At 40.0% G+C, this 25445-nt stretch overlaps 1 protein-coding gene across 1 annotated transcript in view; it reads right to left on the bottom strand.

Moving 5' to 3' along the window:
- Positions 1–1613: 1613 nt before the first annotated feature.
- The window catches only part of GRTP1 (growth hormone regulated TBC protein 1), a 39571-nt gene continuing 15739 nt past the window's right edge, over positions 1614–25445 (bottom strand). Inside the window, exons 4-8 of the mRNA XM_010575642.1 lie at positions 25025–25149; positions 21527–21623; positions 4579–4751; positions 4271–4456; positions 1614–2113 (exon numbers count right to left, since the gene is read on the bottom strand). Of these exons, the coding sequence (XP_010573944.1) occupies positions 2024–2113; positions 4271–4456; positions 4579–4751; positions 21527–21623; positions 25025–25149 (671 nt within the window). The 3' untranslated portion in view covers positions 1614–2023. The remainder of the gene's footprint in view (positions 2114–4270; positions 4457–4578; positions 4752–21526; positions 21624–25024; positions 25150–25445) is intronic.

Below are 25445 nucleotides of genomic sequence, written 5' to 3' on the forward strand. Positions count from 1 at the left end.
TCCTGTGTTTTGGACTTTGTGCTTGGAAGCAGGTAAAGCTTCTGTGTATTAGTAACCTGAGATCTGGAGAAGTTAACTCTTCCATTAAATTAAATGTCAGTATATTGGTCTGCCCTGCTAAGCATCGCTTTCTGAAAGTGCTGCTAAGATACTTGCTATAAAGACTCTGTAAATTACACTTTATGTTTTATTTTGAAGTTGGATCTTACCACAGAATAGGAAATGCATGTCTGTCGCGGTCTACGCATGTCATAATGTGCTGTAAATGAACCTTTGTGTTTAAAGCTTCCCTGACTCCCTCCTGCAGTAATGTTTTGGTGTTAACAGTACCAGCTTTGCAGGGCAGGAACCAAGGCACACTGAAACACTGCCCAGAACACTATTCTTCTGGCAAGGAGAACTGAACACGTGGCAGGAAGGCTGGTATACTTTGGACCATCTGCCCTGCTACCTTGAAGGTACCTGGAAACTGGATTTTAGCAGTAGTGGATAAACTAGTACTTCCTAACACCTGCTGATGTACTACAAGTATGGTACTGCTACTGTCCTTGTAATTCAGTACTCAAGGAAAGAGGTGTCTGTCTGGTACCGTAAAGGCTAGGATAGCTGGGACTCATACTGTTGAGCAGCTGTCATTACTTGTCTGGAAGAGCACTCATCTGCTTCCTCTGAAAAGAGTTTGTTTGGGTTTTTTTGCCCTGCTGAGGAATGAAAGAAACTTAATCTGCTGGGGGGCAGGCAGGGAAAAAGCCTTCCTTGACAAGGAATGAAGATAGCTTGGAGTAGAGTCTGGAAAGGAGTGTGGTGGTAAAAGGTGAGGCTTTCCGTGGTATTTGTTCAACAGGGAGAACAAAAAGCACAAATTGCTGGTCTCTCTTCAGTTTTTTTTTTCCTCCCTTCCCCAGCAGCAAGGTGAGGGAAAGGATTTGGCCACGAGAGGGCCCTGTAAGGACAAGGAAGGGAGGACAGGCACCGGCCCCGCAGGGCTGACGTGTGGACAAGGACAGGGACAGCGCTGCTTGTTTCTGCCCTGGGCTCGGGTGTTCAGGCTTGTACTGAGGTGCAGCTTTGCCCCATGGCTCAGCCCGTCAAGGAAAAAGTCTGTTCGTGGCTGTCTTTACAAGCGTTTCTCCCCAAAGTTGCAGGGACGCAGGTAAATGAGGATACAGCCCCTGTAGTGCAACCTCAGTACACCAGCAGAAGTACAGCATCTACCTTCAGCATCCCTTACAACAGAGTGAGAAATGCTACTTCCAGAGCTGAGTCTAATTACTTGTTACCTACTGTGCTAGAGCTAGAAAACCCTGAATAAGCATATAAAATACTAAGAGTGGTTATAGACAATTCTTGCTGCTGCTTTCTGTAGCCTGGACTTGCACATGTTCCCTGCTGCCTTTACCTGAAGAGCTGTTACATACTGCATAGAGTAACTGCTCGTGAAGATAAAGATCACCTTCCTCATTGCTGTCTTGCCCTGCACTTTGCCATAGTTATTGAGCTCTTTAAGTGATGGCAGTGAGGAAAAAGGAAGGTGCTTGTATTTTAGCCCACTAATGGCAGTCAGGAAAGAGGTAAGATATTTTAGTCTCTTCATACCAAGAAACAGGTTCTGACAAATTAAATTAATTTATTTTGTACAAATGATAATGGTGGCACAGTTAATACAGTAGGAAGGATATGTAATTTTATACACCTGTTTTAACATTACAAAATGCCCTGAAAAGACAAGGATGGTGACTTTTTTTTTTTTTAAAAGGAGCATCCTGACACTGACTGATTACATCTACTCCGAAAACACTTTAATCCTTTAAAAAACAAACAAACAACAAACAACAACAGAACCACCAGTTTGTTATCAAGTCTGACATACAGTACAAAGTGTTAACAACACTTACTTGAAAGTCAGGAAAAATTGGTCAAGTGTCAGTTAACTCATGGAAAGCTTGAAGTGTGCTTTAGTCAGTGCAAATAGAGGAATGTGTCAATTGCTGTAGTATCTGACCACCTGGTTAGATCTGGCAAGTTATCCCTGAGAAAGCAACTTCTCTCTGCAAGTCTCTCGGAGTTTGTTGATTGTTGCCATGGACAAGCTTCCAGGGTCTGTGAATATTTTCTGGGGGTAAAAGGAGAAAATTCTCAGTTAAAATGCTGGCTTTGGACAACATGCTGGAATTCTCTGAAGTGTGAAGTCCCTGCTTTGATATCCATAGTGTGAAAATTCTTACTGCTCTTTAGTCTCCCTGTAACAGGGTAGCATCTTCATCGGCTCTGCTGTAAAGACATGGTAAACCTGCAGCTCATAACAAGTGCTCTAAGTTACACAAAAGCAACAAGACAAAAGCTAGTTTGAATATAAGTGTCCAGTTAAACTTATTTTAGAAGGCATTTGTGTCAGTGGATAGCAGGCATATTTAAAACATATTAAGCCATCCTGGGTAATGCTACAAAAGCAACCAATGTATTTCTCATGTGGTGCTAGCATGGGTTGTTCAGGCTCTGGAACACATACATGCATAAAACATTACATTCCTGCTGCAAAAAAATCAGTCTTAATCCCTTGCTATACTACCTTCACTCTTCCCTGCCAGGGCTTTCCAGGGTAGTAATGTATATGGATGTAAGAATTTGAGGCATTTCAAATGCTGTCACACATCTCTAACTTTTTTTTCTTGGTTTGACTTGTTGCTCAAGAACAACACATTTGTTTCCACTATTTCATCTGAAACTTCTGACTGAACAAAACTATAAAGCAAGCTGCACGTTTATGCACTTTAATCTACAGTTCAGATGTGCAGGCCCCTCAGTTCTCTGTAGTTGTAACTGACAACTCTGGAGACAAGATCATAAATGAGCCAGTTCTGAACAGCATTCTGGTAAAAAAAGCCTGCATTGCATTGAACTAAAACCGAAGTTTTTGTTCAGAGGGAGGGAGGCAGGCATAAAATACTCAACTGTGGTCACCTCTACTGCTACTAGTATCTGTACTGCTGAAAAAAACCCCACCCAAACAAACAAATCCAAACCCCAAAGTATGTGTTTCAAAGTTACATAAGAACCTAACCTAAATTGTTTATTTAATTGCCTTCAAAGCCCCCTCACTACAGTAACCAATGCAGTTAAAATAAACTGTTTTCTTCAGGGTAACTGCAAGAAAAAGATAGTTGATTTTCTAGAACAGCTGCTGTAAAATATAACATAGTTAAAGGGGGGGGTGGCAAAGGTCCTTCAAGGACAAGTGTTTGTACCAGCCTCTGAACTGGTATTCTCATGGCAGTTAACATTTAACAAAACTCTTATTCTAAACCCTTTATGGTGTGGGAAAACCCTTCAACCATCTGCCTTCTAGATTAAAGCTGTACCTGTGATTGATTTTTCTTTTGCTCCTTTAATTGAAAGACTCACAAACACTGGGAAGTTAAGCTTATTTTTCTTCCGTATGAGCAAAAAAGAAACATAACATGAGTGAAATCCTACTATGACAGACATATGCACAGAGCTCTGACATGAGCATGAAACTCTTTTGGGAGTAAAAGTCACCTACTGGGATGTAGTTTTGTGCTCACTTGGCAAAAAATGGTAGTAGAGTCAAGTAGTAGGCCAAGCGATTTATGGCAAATGTTAGCTGCAAGAAAACTTGTGCAGGAGCACATTTTTACATTTCCATCTTCTGAGTTAAACTCTGAATCTAATGTTCTATACAGATTTGGCATCCAATCTATTAATAATTTACAAGAATAATTCTTAGTTTGCAGATTGTCATAAGACTTGAGCACTCAACCTCGTGGCGTTTTTGTCTGGAAATAAGAATTTAGTGCTACCTTTTTGTTCTAAACAGAATGCTTTATATTCTGGCACTATGAAGATTTATCAATGCAAATTTAAAATTCACTTTGTGTCTGTCTACTCTACAATACTCTATTACAATTCATCTGAAAAAAGCACAGGAATACAATCCATAGTTCACTGAAGGAATGCACTAAAGTTATTTTCTCATCAGACTTCCTGCCTTAACTGGTAAAAAGGGCAAAAAGAATTTTCTTCCCTGTACAACAGATAATGGGAATGGACTGCTATATATAGATTTAGATAATAAGTCTTTTAAAAAGTTCTTAGATGGGTTTGAGTTTCTTATGTAAAAACATTCTTCACCCTTTTGGCAATTTCCAGAGATACATTTCTCCTAAGTGTATCCATCTTTTTGACTGAGCAAAACATTTCCAAGTCAGTCTTGGTTTTAATTTGTAACAACAAAAAGCTGCAGAGAATTTACCTGCATGAAGCTGTGACACTCTGTTACAAATGTTCCTTTGGTGATCTGCTTAAATTTATCACAAATGTCAGGGAAATTCGTGGCTTCCAAAATAAAAGCTTGGTGTTGCTTAATTAATGTTAAGGCCACGCGGAAGATGATCTTTGACCCTTCATAGAATAAACAATCCCATATTCGGAGCACAGTCTGCAGGAAAGGAGAGAATTCAGATTACAGCTTCTTGATTTCCTATAGGTAATTATTGCTAAAGCAGTACAAATGAAATAACGATTATGAGTGTATATTAAGAGAACTTTGGTACCAATTACCTCTACTGGAAGAATATCAATGAACAAGCATATAAACCAGCGTGACACCACTAGGGTCCACATGACTCCATGTCTTTCCATCAGCTCTGCCACAGCTGGAACTTTCATTTTCACAAGTTCTCCAAGGACTTCCTGATCAGTTTTCAGGCCCAACATTGCAGGACTGTAGTAATCTTGGAGAGAAGAAACCAAAATTCAGGAATCTGTGGACATAATCTTTCCACAAAATTGAAGAGAATGTCCTGTGCAGCTGAGTATATAAAGGCATGTTTGAGCCTATGAATCCCAAGTTGAAGTAATTTAACCCATGCAACAAAGATACCTCCATTGCAGTCATGCAGCACTTCTCTTTCAGCTAAGGCTGATCCCTCTACGCAAACACTTCATTCATGCCTACCAAAATACCTTCTTTCTCTCTGATGTTTTTTACCAATTCATTCTTCCTTACCAAGGTAGGATAATCTCGGTAGTTTTTAACTGCTAACTTAAATTACAAACGTCTTACTAATACTTAAACAGTTCAATATAACCACCACCGCCTCCTTCCCGTGTTGGGGAGCTGCACACCTCCCAATCCACACAATGAAATAACGATTATGAGTGTATATTAAGAGAACTTTGGTACCAATACCCAGACAGGTAACAAAAAACCCCAAACAATACCTAGCCTTTAGACTGGGTCCAGTCATAAACTGGAAATGGAAATTTCTGAGAGTGTCAGCTGTGCAGGGGTGCTGGAAGCCAGATACCACCTCTCCTAGGGTGTGAGCTAGCTCACTGAGTTAAGAGTTTTTCCTTTTTTCTCTGACCTAAGGAAATCCTACTTTTCATAGAATAATTCCAAAAGGCAGTGAATGACAGGTCCCTCAGGCAACATCTCTTCTGACTTAATTTATCCGCAAGACAGGTTGAAATTAGACCTACATCTCCTACACTGCTGGTCACTGCACTAAACCATTAAATCCAAAATTAAGAACAGTGGAGCACGCTACAACTGTTACTCCACAGCCTGTTTGACAGGGTAAGCATTTTCATTACCAAGGCGCAGACTGAATAACAAGCACCTCAGTTCTATGAACAAGTAGTTCTGGGTATACTTAAGGGAAGAAAAAGATTATTTTAGTTCCTAAGAGTTCAGATGGCCCAGCAAGGGACAAGAATTACACAGATGTTTAAGGAATTCATATTTGGGGTTTACATGTAGACAGAAACATTTAAGCTGGACTTGATGGCTCCAGCCCTGGGAAGCAATCCTTGACGGTTCAGTAGTGTTTTGCTGACAAGACCTGTGTTACTAACATTATTTACTGAAAGAAATAACTGGTAACACAAGCTCTTTCCTTCCCTGATTCTGGAAAGCTGCAATTCAGGTTTCTCTAACTTAGCTGGTTTTGCCAAGGTTCCCAGACACACACAGCACAGGCCAATGGTTCACATGAAAGTGAAGGAACTGGAAAGAGCAAAGTCCATTTGTCTGAAATAATTCTAATAAAACCTCCCTGTGCCACAATTAAGTTTAGGAAGATGTCCAAATTATGCAGTGCCATTTCTAACCACTTTAATTTCTCTAATGAAGTCACAAGAGCAGTTTAATATTCCACTCTTTCCTGCGTCAATGGTTTTTTTTGAACAGACTTCCCACCCCAGGAGCTATTTGCTCTACATTTGTCCTGTCCAAACTGCAGAACATCTACAGGAGTTTTTACGGTACTAAGGAGCATCACATTCAACCTTTAGGAATTTAGCTTTTTGTCTGTGATCCTTATTTTCTTTGCTCCCACTGAAGAATGATAGGTAAAACTCCTCTACAGACATAAGAGTCACTGCCACTACATACACTCCTTTAACCATTTGCTTTTCAATTGCTGTAGGAAAAGCTCTGAGAGCTAAAGCACAAGTAATCCCATGAAAAAGCGTACTAAAACCAAATGGAGTCACACCATGACCTCAAAGCCAACACAAAAATCTCTTTCCCCATATTTTGTGTTAGTCTTGTGCTCATTTGTGAACTGGAATTCAGGTAAAGTAACATTAACTGGCTGAGTAAACCTTTCTAAACTGCTAATTTAAGTGAAAAACAAATCACATTTCAAATAACAGAACAAGCCTTCTTCCCTTTCCTACCCTTCCTCCTCCTCTCATAAATCCACAAGCCTTTTTCTTTTTTCTTTTTTTGTGCTCCTGAGACATGCGAGTAGTTAAAACTTCAAGTTACCACTGGTGAGTGTCCTCAGGAGGAAGGACAGCAGCCTACACGCTCTCTGCTCTGCTGCAATCACCCGATATGCTGAAATCAACAGCAGCTGCTATTTTTAATTTGTACAGCAAAGTAAATGTCAGGATCTCAGTGAGAACGCAACCCGACACCCACCCAGCTTTTTGAGAGCTGGCAAGTAAAAAGTTAACAACTAGGCAACTTGGATACGTCACTCCTTGAATTACTGAAGCAGCAAGCAGCTGGGAAGCCTTGGCGTAAATTAAAATTTCATTCAAGTTTGTTAGATTGTACTGCTGGACAGAAAGGAAAAAGGAACTATTCATCTATCTGGGGCAGCCTCCTGCCACTCCTCGTGGAGCAGGAGCAGCTCCCATGTGCCCTGGTACACAGCACTGCAACATTCAGCCCAGCGCCGCTGCAAAACAAGCGTGAGGAGTGATTAACGATTTTATGCAAATGCCAATATCTGAATAGCAGGTTTTTTCGAGGATACTAGCTGCCAGTTCACAACAGAAAGAAGTGACATGAAAAGAATCTGCATCCAAGACATTTTTATATGTAATTATTATACATTAATTATAGTTACTGTGGATATTAATTATAATTGTTACATGTAATTAATATGTAATTATAATTTAATGTATGTAATTTTACTATATATATACACTTTTATACAGAAATGTGTGTATATAAAATTAGCTCCTCAAATTAGGAAAGCCACATTTCCAATCCTCCAGAAACATTCCTACAGGACCCCATATTTGTGCAAAACTTACCACAGATCATTTACAAGGAACATAACGGCATTGCGGTAGCCGAGGGGATAGCCCAGACCTAACTTTAGGGCTCTGACATCGATCTTGGAGGGCAGCGTTCCCCCCGGGGGGGAGCCAGGCCTCCAGGCACAGCCAGCAGCACCCACGCCTGCACTCTGCCCGAGGGACCCGCACCGAGCCGTCGGGGTCACGCAGGGATAGCCAAAACTACACTGGCGAGTCGGAAGAGGATCCAGTGTCACGCTCGAGCCACCTTTCGTGGTCCATGTCTGATCTCATTAGCGAAAATGATTTTGTAACTCAGTTCGGTGACTTAAGAGCTTGGTAACATTTAACCTACATGGCTCTTCTGTTCTGCTCTTACTTGCTAGGGATGCCCAGTCTGAGCCTTCTGGAAATGTCCCCTCAGCAAAAATCCTGCAGCTGTCCCTTGCTGCAGACGTTTCACTGTGTGCCCTATTTTTCTAATCTCTTATAAGTGGCTGCTCTGCCCAGAATCTCCCCTAAAGTCAAGATATCCTTGTTTATAAACAAGTCCATGCAAGCCTAATCCTCCCCCATATCACAAAGCTGTTTTTCACAAGATACTGTGCAGAAAATTATTTTTACTCACTTCCCATCAAAATACATTAGCTTTATATTGCTTCCATATCTTACAATTTATCTGAAATGTCTAGATTTGCATGATCCACATTTAATTAGCGTATTAATTATTTTTCCCTCTCAATAGTCTGGCAAAATACTAAGCAGCTGATGACCCAGAACGGACCTGAGTCAGTAACTGCTCCCAATCTGCCACTTACTAATTTAAAAAAAAAAAAAATCAAACGTAGGCTAATTATATTGTGCATCTATTGATCTAGGTGGGCTTATAGGAATGTCCTCCGACAATATATCATCCCCCTGGAAAAACACATAGCCAGATTGCTTCCTTTTATTCCTCAAATTGTCAAACAGAAGTGATAATGTTAACACTTAGGTGACTGAACACTACATTACTTTTCATCGCATCTTCTGGAAGGCAACAAATGAAATACTGTATTATAAATTATTGTTATAATATTCTATTATCAAATTATTATTATTAAATTCCAGAAAAAAAGTCTAGATGAAAGTTAAGTTTCCCAATATGAAACCACATTTCCAAGCTCTTCTGTAAACTGGTCCTAGGCTTTCCTTACTTTCCCCTCAGCTTTCCTTTGTCTGTTGCTTACCCACATGCCCCTGCTTTGCCTAGTCTGTCCGTCCTGGTGCCTGCCTGTGGATTTTGGATGCCTTGCCAAGAGTAGGAGTGCCTGAGAGTGTAGCAGAGGGCAATGCTGGCAGCACCCCACGTGGAGTTTGCCCCACTGAGTACCCCTTCCTCATCAAAGTCCTGACCCCGAACAGCAGTGTAGTGCAACGCAAATGGCTCTGCTGGGATCATCAGCTTCTCTTCCTCTTATAGTCAAGCAGCAAAAAGGAAAAGCCAGTGTCACCAGCTGCCAGGTATTTTACTGCTACTGTACAACACAGGTGACTAGATGAAGGGACTTCTTCCCTTGTTTAAAGGGCTTTTTGTTACTAACACTGCACTGACCGTGGCATCCTGTCACTGAGCTTGAAACCTGTTCTAGCTCAGCATCTGGCAAAGAGATATTCCTTAAACTACATTTCACTGTCTTTCTATCACAATAATTAGCACCTCTCTGAATCCTACCAGCGTGTCCAGGACTAAGACATAACTGTCTGCTTGTGCTCCAGAGCGGTAATGAGATTTGCAGGAAATAAGGATAAAGCTTGTAGGGACTGTATGACCTTGTTCTCTACTACAGATAGATTAAGAGGTTCCAAAAATAAAAGTTTAAGAAGCAGTACTCTTACAGCCTTAAATTACCTCTACAAGTCAGAGCTGCAGAAGTTAAAAAAGAATCCTTTAAGTCTGTTGTGCATATGTCAGGTTAAATATAAATACTCCTACTGGAACTAACACCATATGAATTCTTAGTGTTACAGAAATACACAAGACAAGACCTCAGCTCTGCTGCTTATCTTCCAGCATTTCTAAGTATTATTTCAAGAGCCTATATAACCCAGCTGGGGACAAACTGAGTGATTTGTCTTGGGGATCCAATTTATTTAACCAAACTGAAAAATTAAAAATTAGCTGGTTTAACTTTTCTCACAGTCATAAGCAATGTAAAGTATTTTATTCACAAGAATATGTTTATAATGTCCATGACAGCCATGGCAGCTGGAATTAATGTTGTCTCTACTCCCCCAAACAAGCAAAAATGGTTATTTTTATACCAACATGCAACATTGAAAAATGTCTCCTTGCTGTAGCTGCATGATATGATTTGCTACCTGACTTCACTGGAACCCAGGAGACAAACGGAGCAGACCTCAATGCTGGCAGTCAAAAGCAGAGGTCACCATGAACAGAATCAGCCAACTTCGAGAAAAGCACTCAGTTCTACGTTTCAAAAGTCAAAACAGAAACAGATTCCACCACGTGCCTTTGTGGGAAAAAGTCCTTTCCTGTAATCCTTCACTATAAAACTTAGCTGTTTGCATGTTACTGAACACAGGGGTTATTTTAAATCATCTTGGCAGTGCAAAGCTTTCCTTTCCAAAAAGATCTGCTAACATAGCTGAGTTTATGAACTTCATGCAACACACATGGAACGAGTTTCATTGCTTCAGTTACACAGAGGTCAAACTAGATTATGACAGCAGTCCCTTCTCACTTTCAGAGCATCTAAATACCATTTATGCTATTCCTACACAATTTACTGACTCACTTATTCTCCCTATTGGCGACTCTCAGCCTGCTTTGTCCAAGAAGGCAGGGCAATGTTCTGCTATTTTATTTCTACCATGGGATAGTCCAAAAAGATGCAGTAGGTCTTCTAAGAATCTACATCATGGGCCTGGCATGAGAAGCTGGACAACCTATGTTTGGGAGGAAATCAGAAAGTCACAACAGGAAAAGGAGGAAAACCAAGAGTACTGCCAATTCTTTTTGCAATATCAGGCCAAAGTGACCTCCTGCAGATGTCCTGGCCAAAGTGATATCCTGCAGATATGTGGTTAAACGGCAAGCTGAACTCTTAACTATGTTCTTTTTAAAACAAATTCCTAATCATCCAGGGGACTGAACAAAAAAATAAAAATCCAACTAACAAACCCCAAACAGGCTCAAGCCATATTTTATTTTTCCTTCATCAAACCAAAATGAACCAGAACTTCTGTCCTGAGGTACTGAACTCACACCAGAACCAGCAGTAGCCATATCATTCACAATTGAACATTAGCTTTAAAAAAAAAAAACATAAGCAAGCCCAACTCATTTTGGATGGCAGAACTACCTTAAAAAAAACAAAAAACAAAAAACAAACAAATAGGAGAATGCAAGCATTTTATGGATGATTACTGGCTGCAATACTGAGATTACACAAAAATTAGAATAATAGCATTTTGAGAAATGATTTACTATTAACGACTTTTCAGCAAGCGCAAAAAGGCAATGTTTGATCGTTTCTACATAATCCTGTCTGCCTGTATTCATCTTTGGCTTCTGATCCCAAACTTGGAAAATGGACTTTGTGGAGCAGAAGGAAACCTTTGGTTTCCTATTTGCATTTCACACAGCACAGTGGATTCTGAGCAGATGTAGTGGCTACCATTTGGAAACTGAAGAAGGATGATTGTTAATTACAAAGAAAATGGAAAGAAAGACAAAGATTATATCCTTCCAGACATTACAGAAGGCAGAGATGAAATACAAAGAAACAGAGACTCCATGTGTAACCTCTCAGAGAAACAAACTGAAGTTAGCAGCATGTTAGAAAGCACAAATGCAACTTTCAGACATTCTAGTTATGAAGAATGAAACTGGCCAGATTTTTTTCTGTTTGTTATTTGTTTTGGTTTTTTTTTTTTAATACTCTCTGTTACATGCTGCTCAGTAGAGACATTTGCATTATTAAAAACTAGTCTAGTTTAAAGTTATAGCTACCAAAGCACTCTTGTACAGATTAGACACAACTCTGAGCAAAATGCTGTTGGCCAATTCTCCTTTCTTCCCTCTTCCCCCTCTTCGTATCCACTGTCATTGGAATTGCACCTTTTGTGGACAGTGTTTTTTTCAGAGTATCAGTGAGCTGATAGACACCAATGGACGTGGGTTATTCACCACTTGGCTGTTTCCAAACAGCCTGGCCTGACTCTAGTCATTTACAGTCCATGAACTGTGCCAGTCTGAAGGGTTACACACTTTGGAGAAGGCTGCAGCTTACTGGGTTGTCAATGGTCCCAGGAGCCAAGGGTTTTAATTCACAAAACACTCTGACAGAGTCTTAACACCAATTTCCTCCAAATGGAAGGGAAATTCATGAACAAGCATTGAAGATTACCACAACTGCTTATCATGCCTGTAGAGGAAGCAAACTTTTTCTTTTTAAAAAAATGAGTTTACAGTTGTACAGTGAGTCTTAATGACTGATGACTTCAGCTGAATAAGGATTCCTGGATCTGTGGCTTTTTTTAATTCTGCTGTGGGATTAGGAAGAATAGCTATTTTATCAGTTCACCACACTGACAAGATTATTCTTAACACCTCAGCACAAAACATAGCATGTATATACTCTCACAGTTAAGAAGCCCAGTGTCACATTTTCTTCTACAAGAACACTAGTCACACCATGGGAACTACCAAACACATTATTAAAAAGACTGGGACAGAAGCAGAAGGCTTAAAATAGAGAGCTGGACAGACACATGAGGTTCTGGCCTGATACTTGGAGAGGGAAACCAATCCAACCCTTCAGTCTGAAAAGAAGGGGAATGAAAGCCACAATCCTCTTACTTCAAGCTCAAAGAAGCTAACAAGAATTAATTTTAATCTTGAAGCAACAGGTTTTAAAACTATAAGAGGAACAAATGAGACTTCTCTACTAGCCATAAACTGAAAGCTTAGTAAAGCATTCAAGTCTTCTGGATATAAAACACATAATCAACCAACATGGTACTTCCCAAGCATCTCTCTGAAACTAAACAGAGTCACTTCTTGTACATTTAGGTAGACAAAAGTTACCACTATGCACTGCACATGATTTTCTTCATATAATTTCCTTTACTCCCAAAGGACGTCTCCTTCCACAAACACATTCTTTATGTAGCCACCTACGCTGCATATGCATTGTACTATATTTTGAAACAATATCAAAGCCTGCTGTCAGTGCTTCTTCATACTATGCCGTATTAAAAAACAAAAACAAAACAACAAATCTTGACAATACAGTTGAGCAATTTAAAATAAACAATTTTGCAGTATTTTAAGTTGCAAATATGATAAATCCAGAGTAAGCACGTTTTAGCTTAGGAAAAGCCAAAGTAATCCTTGGATATATTCACTGCTGAGGGAGAGTATGTCATCTCCGTATATATCATTAGCAAAACCGAGGTTAGAAAACTGCATCCAGCTCTGATATTCACATTTGAGGCAGGAAGTTGAAGAACTGGAAAGGACATGAAAGAAAAGGTTATAAACATCACTTACAAAAATTGAGCTCTGATAAGGAACGTCTCTGTAGAATTTATGCAAGCAAAATGAAAAGTAAACTTCACCACTTCATAGAGAAAACACTCTAGGCATTATAGCCTTTTCAATATAGTAAGAGAAAGTCTTAAAAAGAAGCAATAGCTACAAGTTAGGACAAGGCAATTCCCAATAAAAAGTATAGCAAACATTTTTAATAACAGTGATTTATAGTTTGAATACACTACTAGGAGTGGTGGTAGGGTCTTTCTTTCAGACCAAGTTTGGGACCTTTCACAAAGACAAGCTCTAGCCAAATGAGTCTGCTGCAGAAGGAATGAGAGGAAATACTACTGTTTCCTCAGCTGGCTTCTTGTGCAGCAAATCCAGTTACATTTCCAGTTTTATGAGTCTTGGTATTGAACACATGGATTACTTCAAGCATATGTATACATCTTATGGGGATTTACAAGTTAAAATACAAACCTGCATATTAGGATCTATGTTGAGCGCCTATAATGGCACATTACACATTTGTCAGCAATTACATTATGCTTCTTGCTTTCATAGTGACATATTCAGGAAGGCTGCATTATTAAGATTGTAATTGAACATGCAGAGCCCTGGCTGACTATTAGAAGGACAAAAAAAAAAAAGCTATGAGGAATGAAATAAGCTACTCAGTTTGGCTTTGCACCTCCGCTGCTTTAATTATGCAGTTAAAACAGGACAATCCCTTTAACATGGAGACAGTTCTGACAAAACTATAGTTTCAATACCACATGTGCACATTAGTGCTTTCACAGCTAGAGCCATTAGCTAAAACTAAAAAAAAAACCAAAACCAAACCAACCCTCCCAAAAACCCACACAAACATCCCTCCAACACGGCTATTCCGATCACATATGGCTTGGCCACTAATTGGTTTTTACACATCCCCCCCCCCAACCAAAAAGGGGGTGGGGGGATGGGGAACCTCTTCCCCCAAACCCACACTTCTGTGTTTCCACCACTCTACCTACCCTCCTCCTTTGTATGCAGCCAGGGAATTCTACTTTTGATCAGTCCTAATGGAACTAAGATTTCATTTGAAAAGTTTATTTTGCTGGTGACTTTTGAAAGGGATGAAACTTTGATTTACTGGTGAGATAAACAGGCAAATACCCCTGCCTGCACAGACAGCCAAAGGCTGCAGTCCCATCCAGACTAGCACCACAGAAGGCCTACTGAAGATACCTCTAGTTCAACATAATGAAATTTATATTCATACAAGGCTTGCCTGCCAGAAGGAAAGAGGCATACTTGACTTTTTTGGGTAAGTCATTTAGGTCCTGCTTCTAGTGTAAATACAGCCATATCAAGGAACACAATATTCTTCCGCATTTTTAAACACTATGGGTCCTTCTGCTGCATAGCTGAAACTTAGTGTGTCTCCTCACAAAAGTAAGGCTGACAACATGTATATTCTTGTCATATACAGGAAACTTCTGTTTTAGACAAAACTGTAAGATTTCTAGCCAGCTACCTAAAGCATACCTACTAAATATTGAGATTGTTCTTTTATTGATGAGGCTTGTGGCTGGGGGGGGGGCACGTATGATACATGTAGGAAATAAATTATTCCAAAAGTCTAAATATATATATGTATCATTTTAAGGAAGAAATACATCAGTTACTTCCTGCTTGCTCAAGTCTCCTGAATCCCCTAGCAGTTCAGATTTGTAAGTAATAAGCATTTCAGGCTTATCATGGTTTCTAAATACAGGCACATGATGACTCCTACATTCCACCTTCAGCTTAACAGGACACTGCATGCTTAATTCCTAGGTAAATGCAACTGACCTCTAATGTTCGAAGATTAATGCTTTCATCATGGCTGCTGGTTAACAGTAAACCATGTTGGAGTCCCATATTTCAAAACTCCTAATTATTCAGCCTACCAGCCAAGCATTCCTCTCTCCTAGTAGCAGACGTGATGTTGTACTTCAGAGGTGTGCACTGCTACAGCTTTACATGCGATCGCAGAGGAACTTTCTAAGGATGAGCGAGAACTCTGCCAGCTCATGGCCCTGTAGCTGAGTCCTACCAGACAAGGAAGATAAGCAAACAGTCCAGAACCGATCAATCTGTTTAAACTTTCTGGGTTGATGGTGCTATTAAAAAAAAGCTTGGTTATCAAAAACTGCTTTGCAAACATGAGGTCATGCATGTTATGCGTAGTCTTGCAAGGAGCTTTCCACACCAAAGGCACATGCCTGTGATGCTGAAGTCTTCTCTGTGAAAGGACACACTTTTCATCACAACAGTCTCCTTCACAGGCTGCAAATTCAGCTCAACATTACTACTATTCAGGTCTACTGGTGTCTGTTTTTTACCTGCACAGCTGAATAAAATGCTTCACGTGAAACAAAGTTCCACTCCCCTTTGGAGAAGCAGGTCTTAAAAGATGCAGCTGCCTAGCCAGTTCTGCATTCAGAGGCTCCCTGGCAATAGCCAGTCAGGGTATTAAAATAAATTCAGCCACAAGAACAAAATAAAGACATGCTTAACTGCGATTAAAAGCAAGCAGTCTAAATAGGAATATTGTAAAGGTAGTACAGGATTCTGCATTTCTCAAGTGGCCCTTCCCTTCAAACCTGGAAGTCTGTATGATGGGACTTTAAAGAATGTTAACTTGAAAGAGGAGGCTATACAAGAGTTTGATGTGTAACTATGTTATTATTCAGTTCAAATATTCATGTCTCTTACTATGCTTAATCTCTTATTCAACAGTACCTCCAAGTCTATGGCTGATACAACTGAGAACCATAGAGCGCTCAAAACAGAAATGTGTTAAGATATCTATAATCTCTACATGCAGACATTTGCCTTAACCAGCAGCCGCTAAGCTACCCACCAAAGTGGTATCTTGCATTGCACCTTGTATCCTTGCAGATAATGTCAGTTAGCTCAGTGCAGTCTACTACTTTTGTAACTACTTCATCATTCAAACTCTGTTCTTATTTTTAATTACTGATAAATAACCAGGCAGTACATGTGGGTAAAAAAAATTTAAAACCCAAAAGGCTAAAAAGTACCAGGCTGAAGGAAGGTTGTTAGATTGATCCTTGAAGAATGCATGTAGGCTACACCTAATGTGAGATTTTTATTAACAACGTTGGAGAAAAAGAAAAAGCTGGTATTTGTTAACAAATCCAAACTGAGAGATACTGTTCCATGTCAATACACAAGGCACAACAGAGTAACACAGTGAAAAGATTGGAGTAAGAGAGACATGATGATATTTAAAACAAAAAGGACAAGAATGTGCAAATAAAGTTCAGCAAAAAGGTGTTATGGATTCCTGTAAGCTGTGCAAAAACATCTGTTGACAATGAGAAGCTAGCAATAGCACATGCATTATTACCAAGATCACAAATCAAAACCAGAGTGCCACAAGGGAAGAAAGGCGAGGGAGATCCTACAGTTTTTCTCTCTCAAATAAAATACTTTCAGCTGTGAAAAGAGAAATAATGCCACTGCACCAGGCACTAGCAAATTTCCCACTGGAAAAAAGAGGGTGCCATTTTGATCAAGTTAACAAAAAAAAGAAAAAAATCAATTCAAACTGGAACAAGCACACAAAATAATTATTAGGCTAAAATGGGAACAGAGAAGAATTTGACTGAAGCAGCTTAGTAATATGAAAGAACTGTAAACTGAATCATACAAATACATGAAAGGTAAGCACAAGAGAAAGGGGGACTTTTTTTACCCCCAAAAGTCAGCATTGGCACAAGAACAAAAGGATATAAAATTGGCCATGAACAGACTAGTGCAGAAATCGTAAGACCTCTCTTAACCATTGAAAGAGTACTCTACAACTAGTTTTCAGTAAGAGTAAATAACTCCAGTATAATAGTCCAGTAGACTAATTAGAGTACAGCTTGATAAACACTGCTGCTTTCAGACTGAGAACCCACTGAAGGGGGGGGCAGGAGTGTTCTGCAATATGCAGGCATAACTGTCATGCTAAAGTGGTCCAAATTGTCAAGTTTTTCTTCTGTTAAACTCACCATTTAATCACAAATATGTAAAACATGACAAATATGCTCCTTAAATTACATACCAAAGTACCACAGTTAAAAGTTCCCACCTACCTGATGCTTTTTAAAGCAACCTCCCCAATATTTCCTCAACAGAACAAAAAAATTTCTCAGCAAGAACCAGCGAGGAACAGAACAGAAACACTAAGGCTATGCTGAATACAAATTGCAGACACATCCACTCTGAGCTCAAATTGAATCCATACTGTTTCTTGTGGGCAATACTGTCTGCTCCAGCGATCTGATTTGAATGAACCTGGGAATGAAAGATCTTGGTAACACCCAAAACTTCAGTTCAACAAACAATTCTCTTCCCCCTTGCTATGTTTAAATGAGATATGCTCCTAATCCCTCCAAATCCCTGGTGTAGCAGCTGACAGACACAACAGGCAGTAGACTACAGGCTTGCCTTCAGCAGAAGCAGGATCTTTCTGGCCTCACCCAGCTGTACCCAGCAGTGCTACGTTCAGCAAGATGAATGGCACGCACACAACTCCACATACCAACAAACCAAATTGTAATTTTTGCTGGCTCGCTCTTCCAGCTGTGCTAACTCCATTTGAGTGTAACAGACCAATTCAGTCAGAAAACCTCAACTGATGGGGTCCCATTCCCAAGTTGTCCCCTTCCTGTCAGTGGGTGGAGCAGTTACATCTTCATCATATCTTATGGTACATAGCTCCACACAGACCTAAAAAACGGTACAAGTGGGGAGGTGAGCCATCACTTAGGGAGCCCTTCTCTGTCACTTCCCCAGAAAGCTGCCACTAATGCTCCCATCTGTCACATTCTAAATTTTTCAATCAATGACATTGATTTGTGGCTCGCTTGGTTCATCTGCTGACCAAAAAAAATATGCTGTCAGCATCAAGGTACTGGAGCAGCTGTTTACTGTAATTAAATGCCTGTGGGCCAGGGGAAGGAAGCATTCACAGGGACACAGCAGAGGGCAGAGAAGGGATTTCTAAATTGTCCTAATTTTAACTGGCAGTGACAGGACACACTCGAAAATGAGGACATGACCTGGAGGCATATCTGTTGCGATGAAAGGGGAAAGCATATAGATTATAATGCAAACAGATCAACAAAAGAGCATCAGCAATGAAACTAAAGGAAAAATGTTGCTAATCAGACCATTAACATCCAACAAAAAACGATTGCCACTTTTCCCTCTGAAGATCTGGAGAATTTACAATGTTTCTCTGCTTGTCCAACAAAAAATTATAGGGCTTTAAACTGAAATGCACTGCCCCTTGCACTGTTAACAGAAGGGCAGTACACTTACTGAGTAAGTTTCTTTATGGATACAGTCTGCCTGCCTGCCTGATTCTCTCACATATACACACAAAAAATTTCACTGAAATTATGCCAATTATTTTATCTGTCATGCTTTGAATTGTATAAATGTACAATTCAAGCATGATATAGGAGGGTAGTGGGAATAAAAGGGGGGGGGATTTAAAAGAAAATTGGGGGGGGAAAGAGCATCAGCAACAAGTTTTCTGACAATGAAGCATTTTACTACTCAATACAAATATTTTTACTACAGAAAAGATTCATACTACCTTACTTGGGCTCTTGTTGAGGCACTCAAGCTGGAAGGGACACCTCAAGCTCTCTTAAAACTGACTTTGGAGGGGAAAAGGGGCACACTCAGATCAGCAATTCTGATCAGATATCCCCTTCCCCACTATCAAAGAAACATAAGCATGCATGTTTCTAACTTCAGCACCTTAGATGGATGTCTGTATTGGATGTGCTGAACCCAGGCCAAAGTCTGTAACAAGGCTCTTGTTACAGCGTAGTAAAAATATATCTATAAACAGGGTAGTAAAAAAATATATATAAATATAAATTAAGTAAATGTACATCTCCTTTACACACAGTAATTGCCTTTCACATTATGAGTTTCTTCTCATCACCAATGCTACTGGCATAAGATAAATTCAACAACTAAGAGGGAAGTCTAAGAGCAACTTTTGTCATTTAGGTATCAGCAAAGTATAGAAGTAGTATATACAAGAAGAATTAAAGGTTTTATGACAAACTAACATAAGCTCCCTACCAAAAACAATGAATAAAAAATTCTGAATCTACTCCCTTGCCCCAAATAAAAACGTATAAGACTATAAAAAAGATTAACAGCAAAAGTTGCCACACCGCTTTGCAGCAAAACTTGCCTTTTACTGAGGGCCTTATTCCTCACACAGTGATGTCATTGGAAAGACATCCACTGATGTCAGCCAGTGGCAGGTCACATGGCAGACTGCAGCCCTCAAGTCTCCTACCTGTTTGCACAGCTTACAGCTCTCAAGGCTGAACAAAAGCAACAGACACAGCTGATTTCTTTAGACTATTTTTATAGCTTGAAAGTAAACCTCAAGGCTGCAAACCCTCAAATATTTGCAGATTGATTCAACAAGTCATAGCGCTCCTTGCCTGTCTCTACTCTTTCAATCTGCAAACAAAGGCCAACCGCTCTGCTCATATGCAAGGAAAACCTGTGTTCCTATAGGGTGTATTCACTGTAAAAGATAATTTCTTACAGCTGTTCAAAAGCAGTAAAAGACTCCCTCAGCTCTTTTTCCTTCTTTCTCAAAGTCTTTTCCTTCTGTTCAGTAAGGAACCAAAAATTATATACTTTTGTTTAATCTTAAACAAGAACAGAAAGAAGCAGAAATGAAAGTATTGACCTTGATGTTCTTGACCAGCACTTAGTTGACACTGTGATACTGAATTCAGCCTCTAACCACTTGGGATAAAGATCTGTTCAAAACTAAAACTGGGCTAATAGGGCATTTCAAAGCCTCCTTAAAGAAAAATTAGCCTTCCATTTTGAGTATGGCTTCACATTAAGGGTGTAGCTGTAGTCAGTCCTGTTCAATGCTAATGGGAATTCACGATTTTCCTGGTTTCAGCTGGGATATAGTTAACTGTCTTCCTAGTAGCTGGTACAGTGCTGTGTTTTGAGTTCAGTATGTGAAGAATGTTGGTAACACTGATGTTTTCAGTTGTTGCTCAGTAGTGTTTAGACTAGAGTCAAGGATTTTTCAGCTTCTCATGCCCAGCCAGGGCACCTGACCCAAACTGGCCAACAGTGTATTCCATACCATGGGACGTCCCATCTAGTTTAGGAACTGGGAAGTGGGGGGGGCAGGGATTCGTCGCTCGGGGACTGGCTGGGTGTCGGTCAGCGGGTGGTGAGCAATTGCCCTGCACATCATTTGTACATTTCAATCTTTTTATTACTACTGTTGTCATTTTATTAGTGTTATCATTATCATTATTAGTTTCTTCTTTTCTGTTCTATTAAATCGTTCTTATCTCAACCCAGGAGTTTTACTTCTTTTCCTGATTTTCTCCCCCATCCCACTGGATGGGGGGGGAGTGAGTGAGCGGCTGCGTGGTGCTTAGTTGCTGGCTGGGGTTAAACCACGACAACGATGAAACCATTCTTCCTCTATAATTAAATCCCAAGAAAGAACTTTCCCAAGTGTATTTCATAGGAGTATAAAACATAGCTGTGCCTGATGTCTGCTTCTAGTTTTAAACTACTTCACACATGTGGTGAGGTTCAACTTACACATGGGTCAAAACTCAGTGTGTAAACACCTCCTGCAAATCCAGAGATCCAGGCAACAGAACCCAGAGAGCTACTGCACTGACCAAATGTAGATACTGCCTATAGCTTAGGGCGTGCTGAATTTCCCTCCGGACTCTATTGACCAGCCTGCCTAGATCACCGTTGATTGTAACAGAGCTTTGACAAGAACTTCATATAGACACAAGACAAGGATTTTGACATTTGTTTGCTTTGTTGCAAAATCATGATGTGTGAAGTGCCCAAGATATCCCTGCTCAGAAGTAAGGGACACAGCAGAAACTACTGTGCCTAGCAGAAACTACCACCTTGCCAAATACCTCATGCTGCCTCCAGCCAAGCCACTGGGAAATCCTACTTCAGGTTCAGTGCTCAAACTGTGCACATTTCCCATCTTTGCTCTGCTCTGCAATCACTGCTTCATCTGTGTCTCATATCATATTCCTGCAACGAAAAGTCCCAAATCCCAGACACCTTCACAAGTTCTGTTCCCCAGCATCATACTGATATAGGAAGACATCTACCTAACAGGTACAAATTGGGAGTGAGAAGTAGGACTGCAAATTAACATACACGTAAACCACTGTGTGCTGCATCTTCGTCTTGTGTTTCCAGGACCCTAGAAAATCTTCAATCCATGCAAGTCTATTTTAACATCTAAAACCTCTAAAAACAGAGAAGAATACAAAGATAAAATAAAACCCAAGCTCCAATATACACATACAACTATACATGTTTTTAGCATACCAGGCAATATTCTTCCAATAAGAGCATCTAGCAACCAAAAGGACTCCTCTTCATTCTTTGTAATAAGAATCAGGTATCCAGCTATGAAGTTCATACCCTGAAACAGAAAGAAGGGGTTTAAGACAACTACAATTCTACAAAGCGGGTATATTAAGTAAAATCTAGCAATAAAAGCCACTGGTTGAGTAAGCTGTTAAAGCTGCATGATGACAGCTAACAAGAATTATTAACAAAGATCAAGGAGAGCAAAATTAAAAGAAAAGCTTAGTAGTCTCTAATTTACCTTCAATTTTCCTTTTCTTTTTTCTTTTTTAAATCCCAAAGCCCTGTCCCAATGTATCTGAAGACTGCTTTGCTCAGAATCAAAACACAGCTGTATTAGATGTGTGGTACAAACACAACACACCTGCAGGTAGACAGTGCACCTGCAGAAGGAGAATGCCTGACCCAAACACTCTTTAGTAAAAAGTTGCAGCTCCAGCAGCTTTTACAAGCTGTTGCTGCTTAACTCATCAACTGACTGTATAAAAATCATTTACTTCCACAACACCTCCAGTACTCCACATGCTACTTAATGACTAGTCACTGTAGCTCCTGCCTTTCATAGTGCAAATAAAAGGTAAACACCAGTGAACTACTGTGCATTTTTTAAGTACATCTTTTCCATCGTAAACAAGCTAACAATCATATAAGTATGGTTTTTTCCATCATAAACAAGGTAACAAGCATAACAACACAGACAGCACATCAGAACGACAATATACAAAAGCTGCCTCTGAGGTGCAAGCCACCCCAAAGTCTTCCTTTATTACCTTAAGTTACCTTTAAATATTGACAGGCTATGAAGGCTGGTGTTGGTTACATTGCCTTCTTTGGTTTCATCCCTTATTTTGGCCTTCTCCCTGTTCTCTCTCCCTCCAAGCCAGACTTCTCCAGCACGTCTATCGCCATAGGCAGCACCACTGCCTGTAGGTATCCTGCAGTGCTGCCAATCATGGCTGTGAGCCAGATGACAGCTACCAAAAAGAACATCCCTTGCAGTCCCTGGAAACTACAACTTCCACCCTGAACTGAGATCTCATTTTTTCTATTCGACAGATTTGACTCGCCTGTCCCACCTCAGAATGCCTTGCAACACTCCCAGAACATGGAAATATTAGGACACTGCACCTTCTCCAATGTTTCATTTTCAAGCTTTGAGTCACTACAGGAGTTGTTACACAAATGGCTTGGATAGACCTTGCATGGCCTTACTTGGTGCTTGGCCTTCTAGCTAGGAAGGCAACTATTTTTTTCCGTGCTGACAGTTCAGTAATTGCATCTATGGTGACAAGAGACTGGCGTATAATGTGGCACGCACAAAGAACTGCTCTGGAGCTTAGGTTCACAGGACACTGAATTTTGCTGGTTATACCAGGATAGGCAACACTGTACCACTGTCAGAGCACGACAATGCAAAGCCTAATACACTCCCAGATGGGAGACTTAAATGCCAGTAAGTACAATAAACGCACTAGCATTATGGAAACATCCCCTGAAGAGCCTTCAGTCAGTAAAAGCTCTGCAAAACACTTGGGCGGGGGGGCAGAATTCAATTTTTCACTCCAAGTTTTCTAGTGTTTACAGGGTCTCTCTTATCATGCAGTGTGTATCACTATATCTATCTTGATGAAGCCTGCTGCTTCACTAGCAGAAAAGGTGATTTCCTGAAACTCTGCTTGATTTACAACATGCCTTGGAAAGCAGATGTTGACCTTTGGTTTATGTTCTAATTATTTAGCCAGAAAAGATAACATTCATCCTGTGAAGAGACCAGAGGTGAAAAGAAATCACATAAGGCTTTTTAAGTCTTCTTCTGTCATCTCCAGTGTTCATAATGCCAAGTCAAAATGCAAAGATTAGCCCATTAAACAGTTAATGTACCAAAACTTTTTAGTAACAATTGGACAAAAAAATTTTAGGTAGAAGCTAGCATGGTCTAGAGCAAAAGTCCTATGAGGAGCAGCTGAGGGAACTGGGGTTCTTTAGGCTGGAGAGAAGGAGGCTGAGAGGAAAACCTTATTGCTCTCTGCAACTACCTGAAAGGAGGTTGTAGCGAGGTGGGGGTCAATCTCTTCTCCCAAGTAACAAGCAATAGGCCAGGAGGAAATGGCCTCAAGTTGCACCAGGGGAGGTTTAGATTGGATATTAGGAAAAATTTCTTCACTGAAAGGGTTGTCAAGCATCGGAACAGGCTGCCCAGGGAAGTGGTGGAGTCACCATCTCTGGATGCATTTAAAAGACATATAGATGTGGTGCTTAGGGACATGGTTTAGTGGTGGACTTGGTAGTGTTGGGTTAATGGTTGGACTCTATGATCTTAAAGGTCCTTTCCAACCTAAATGATTCTATGGTTTAGGAGTTGTGTATATTTGTGGGTATAACTACCTCTGTATAGGAGCCTGACACTTATAAAAAAGAGTATTCATCATTCTACCCCTTCTGTTATTATCAAAATATTAAAATTATATTTTAATAAATACATAATACTGAAAATAATAAAAATCATTAATCTTTTATTCCCATTCTTCAAGTAATTTCTGTACTAAAACTGGTTGGGATACACAAAAAGAATTTTTTTTCGTGACTTCAGTTTAGGTTTAAGTCCCTCTAAGTCTTCTCCTCTCCAGATTTCAATAAACATAATACATATTCTTTTAACTTAGTACAGTAAATACAACTGTTCCAATCTTTCTCAACTGACATGAGGTATAGGCTAGCACACATATCCTTGGTGAGGAAGGGGAGGAGAGGACTTAATAAGCGAACTGAAAACATATTTTGCTCATGACAGTTCCTGCTTCTTTATGATCCTTAAAGATGGCTGCTTTTTCCTTGACTGACATGAATCAACTTTTATCTTCTTTGTGTCCCCCAGGAAACTTTACAGTACTTGGCAGCGACAACAGGAGCTTTTCTGAGCTGCCATCCACGCAGGATCAGGTTGTATTTAATTTTTGTATTTCTTACTTGCCTGTCTATACTGGGAGATGGCACCAAATAAACACTACCACCCCCCCAACTACGTGATGTCACATGAATGCTGGTCTTCCTCTATTTTGAAAAATGTGACAGTGAAAACAAAGGAAATTGAGATCTCTTAATGCTTCACACATACCAAGGACTGTTTTGGGAAAGATGGCAGGAGGGAAGAAGAGGGAAAGGCAAGCTCTCTTTCTCTTCCTCTCCAAAGTGACTAATCTTGATACAACCATATGTGATAAAACATTTATTTGCAGCTAACAAATGGAACCAAACATGATCAAGCTACCTACAAAAAAGGCCACAGAAAAACTCACAAGGACATTTGAACTTGCCGGAAGTGATTCATTCCCCCCCAGGGCCATTTTAAAAACAGAAATAGTTTGTGGATCTGCTTCTAAAAACACACATTCAAATGGCCAAGAACAACTACCACTGGTGAAATGCAGCATTGTTTAAAAAACAGTGATTACATACCTGACAATATCCTACTGCTTTATTATGATGCCCATATGCTACCAATACATTGTAGAGTGTATGCTGCAAACATGGATCAGCAGTTTTGCGGAATTTTACATTATCTGGAAATGTTCTGTTCATGTCTAGACAAAAGGGAAAAAGACCAAAATTAAGAGCCATTCCCTCCTTCACTTTCCAAACAAACTTTTACAGCTCTTCTGAAGTACAACTGAAACTTCACTATGGTTCATTAAACTGTAGTTTTGGTGGATGGATTTTAAGAAACAGGTTTACCTCCATTTTGGCTAAAAGGCCATCTGTGTTCAAGGATAATCTATTCCTAGAAAGATTAATCCTATTACTGTACAGAAAACAATTTCATGCAGGACTAAAGAAACTCTCCTGCAGATTGGACTCTGTGTCTGACTGCAAAGGCTAA

This window comes from Haliaeetus leucocephalus, unplaced genomic scaffold (assembly GCF_000737465.1).
Source record: "Haliaeetus leucocephalus isolate CR32 unplaced genomic scaffold, Haliaeetus_leucocephalus-4.0 Scaffold495, whole genome shotgun sequence".
Classification (NCBI taxonomy): Eukaryota; Metazoa; Chordata; class Aves; order Accipitriformes; family Accipitridae; genus Haliaeetus; species Haliaeetus leucocephalus.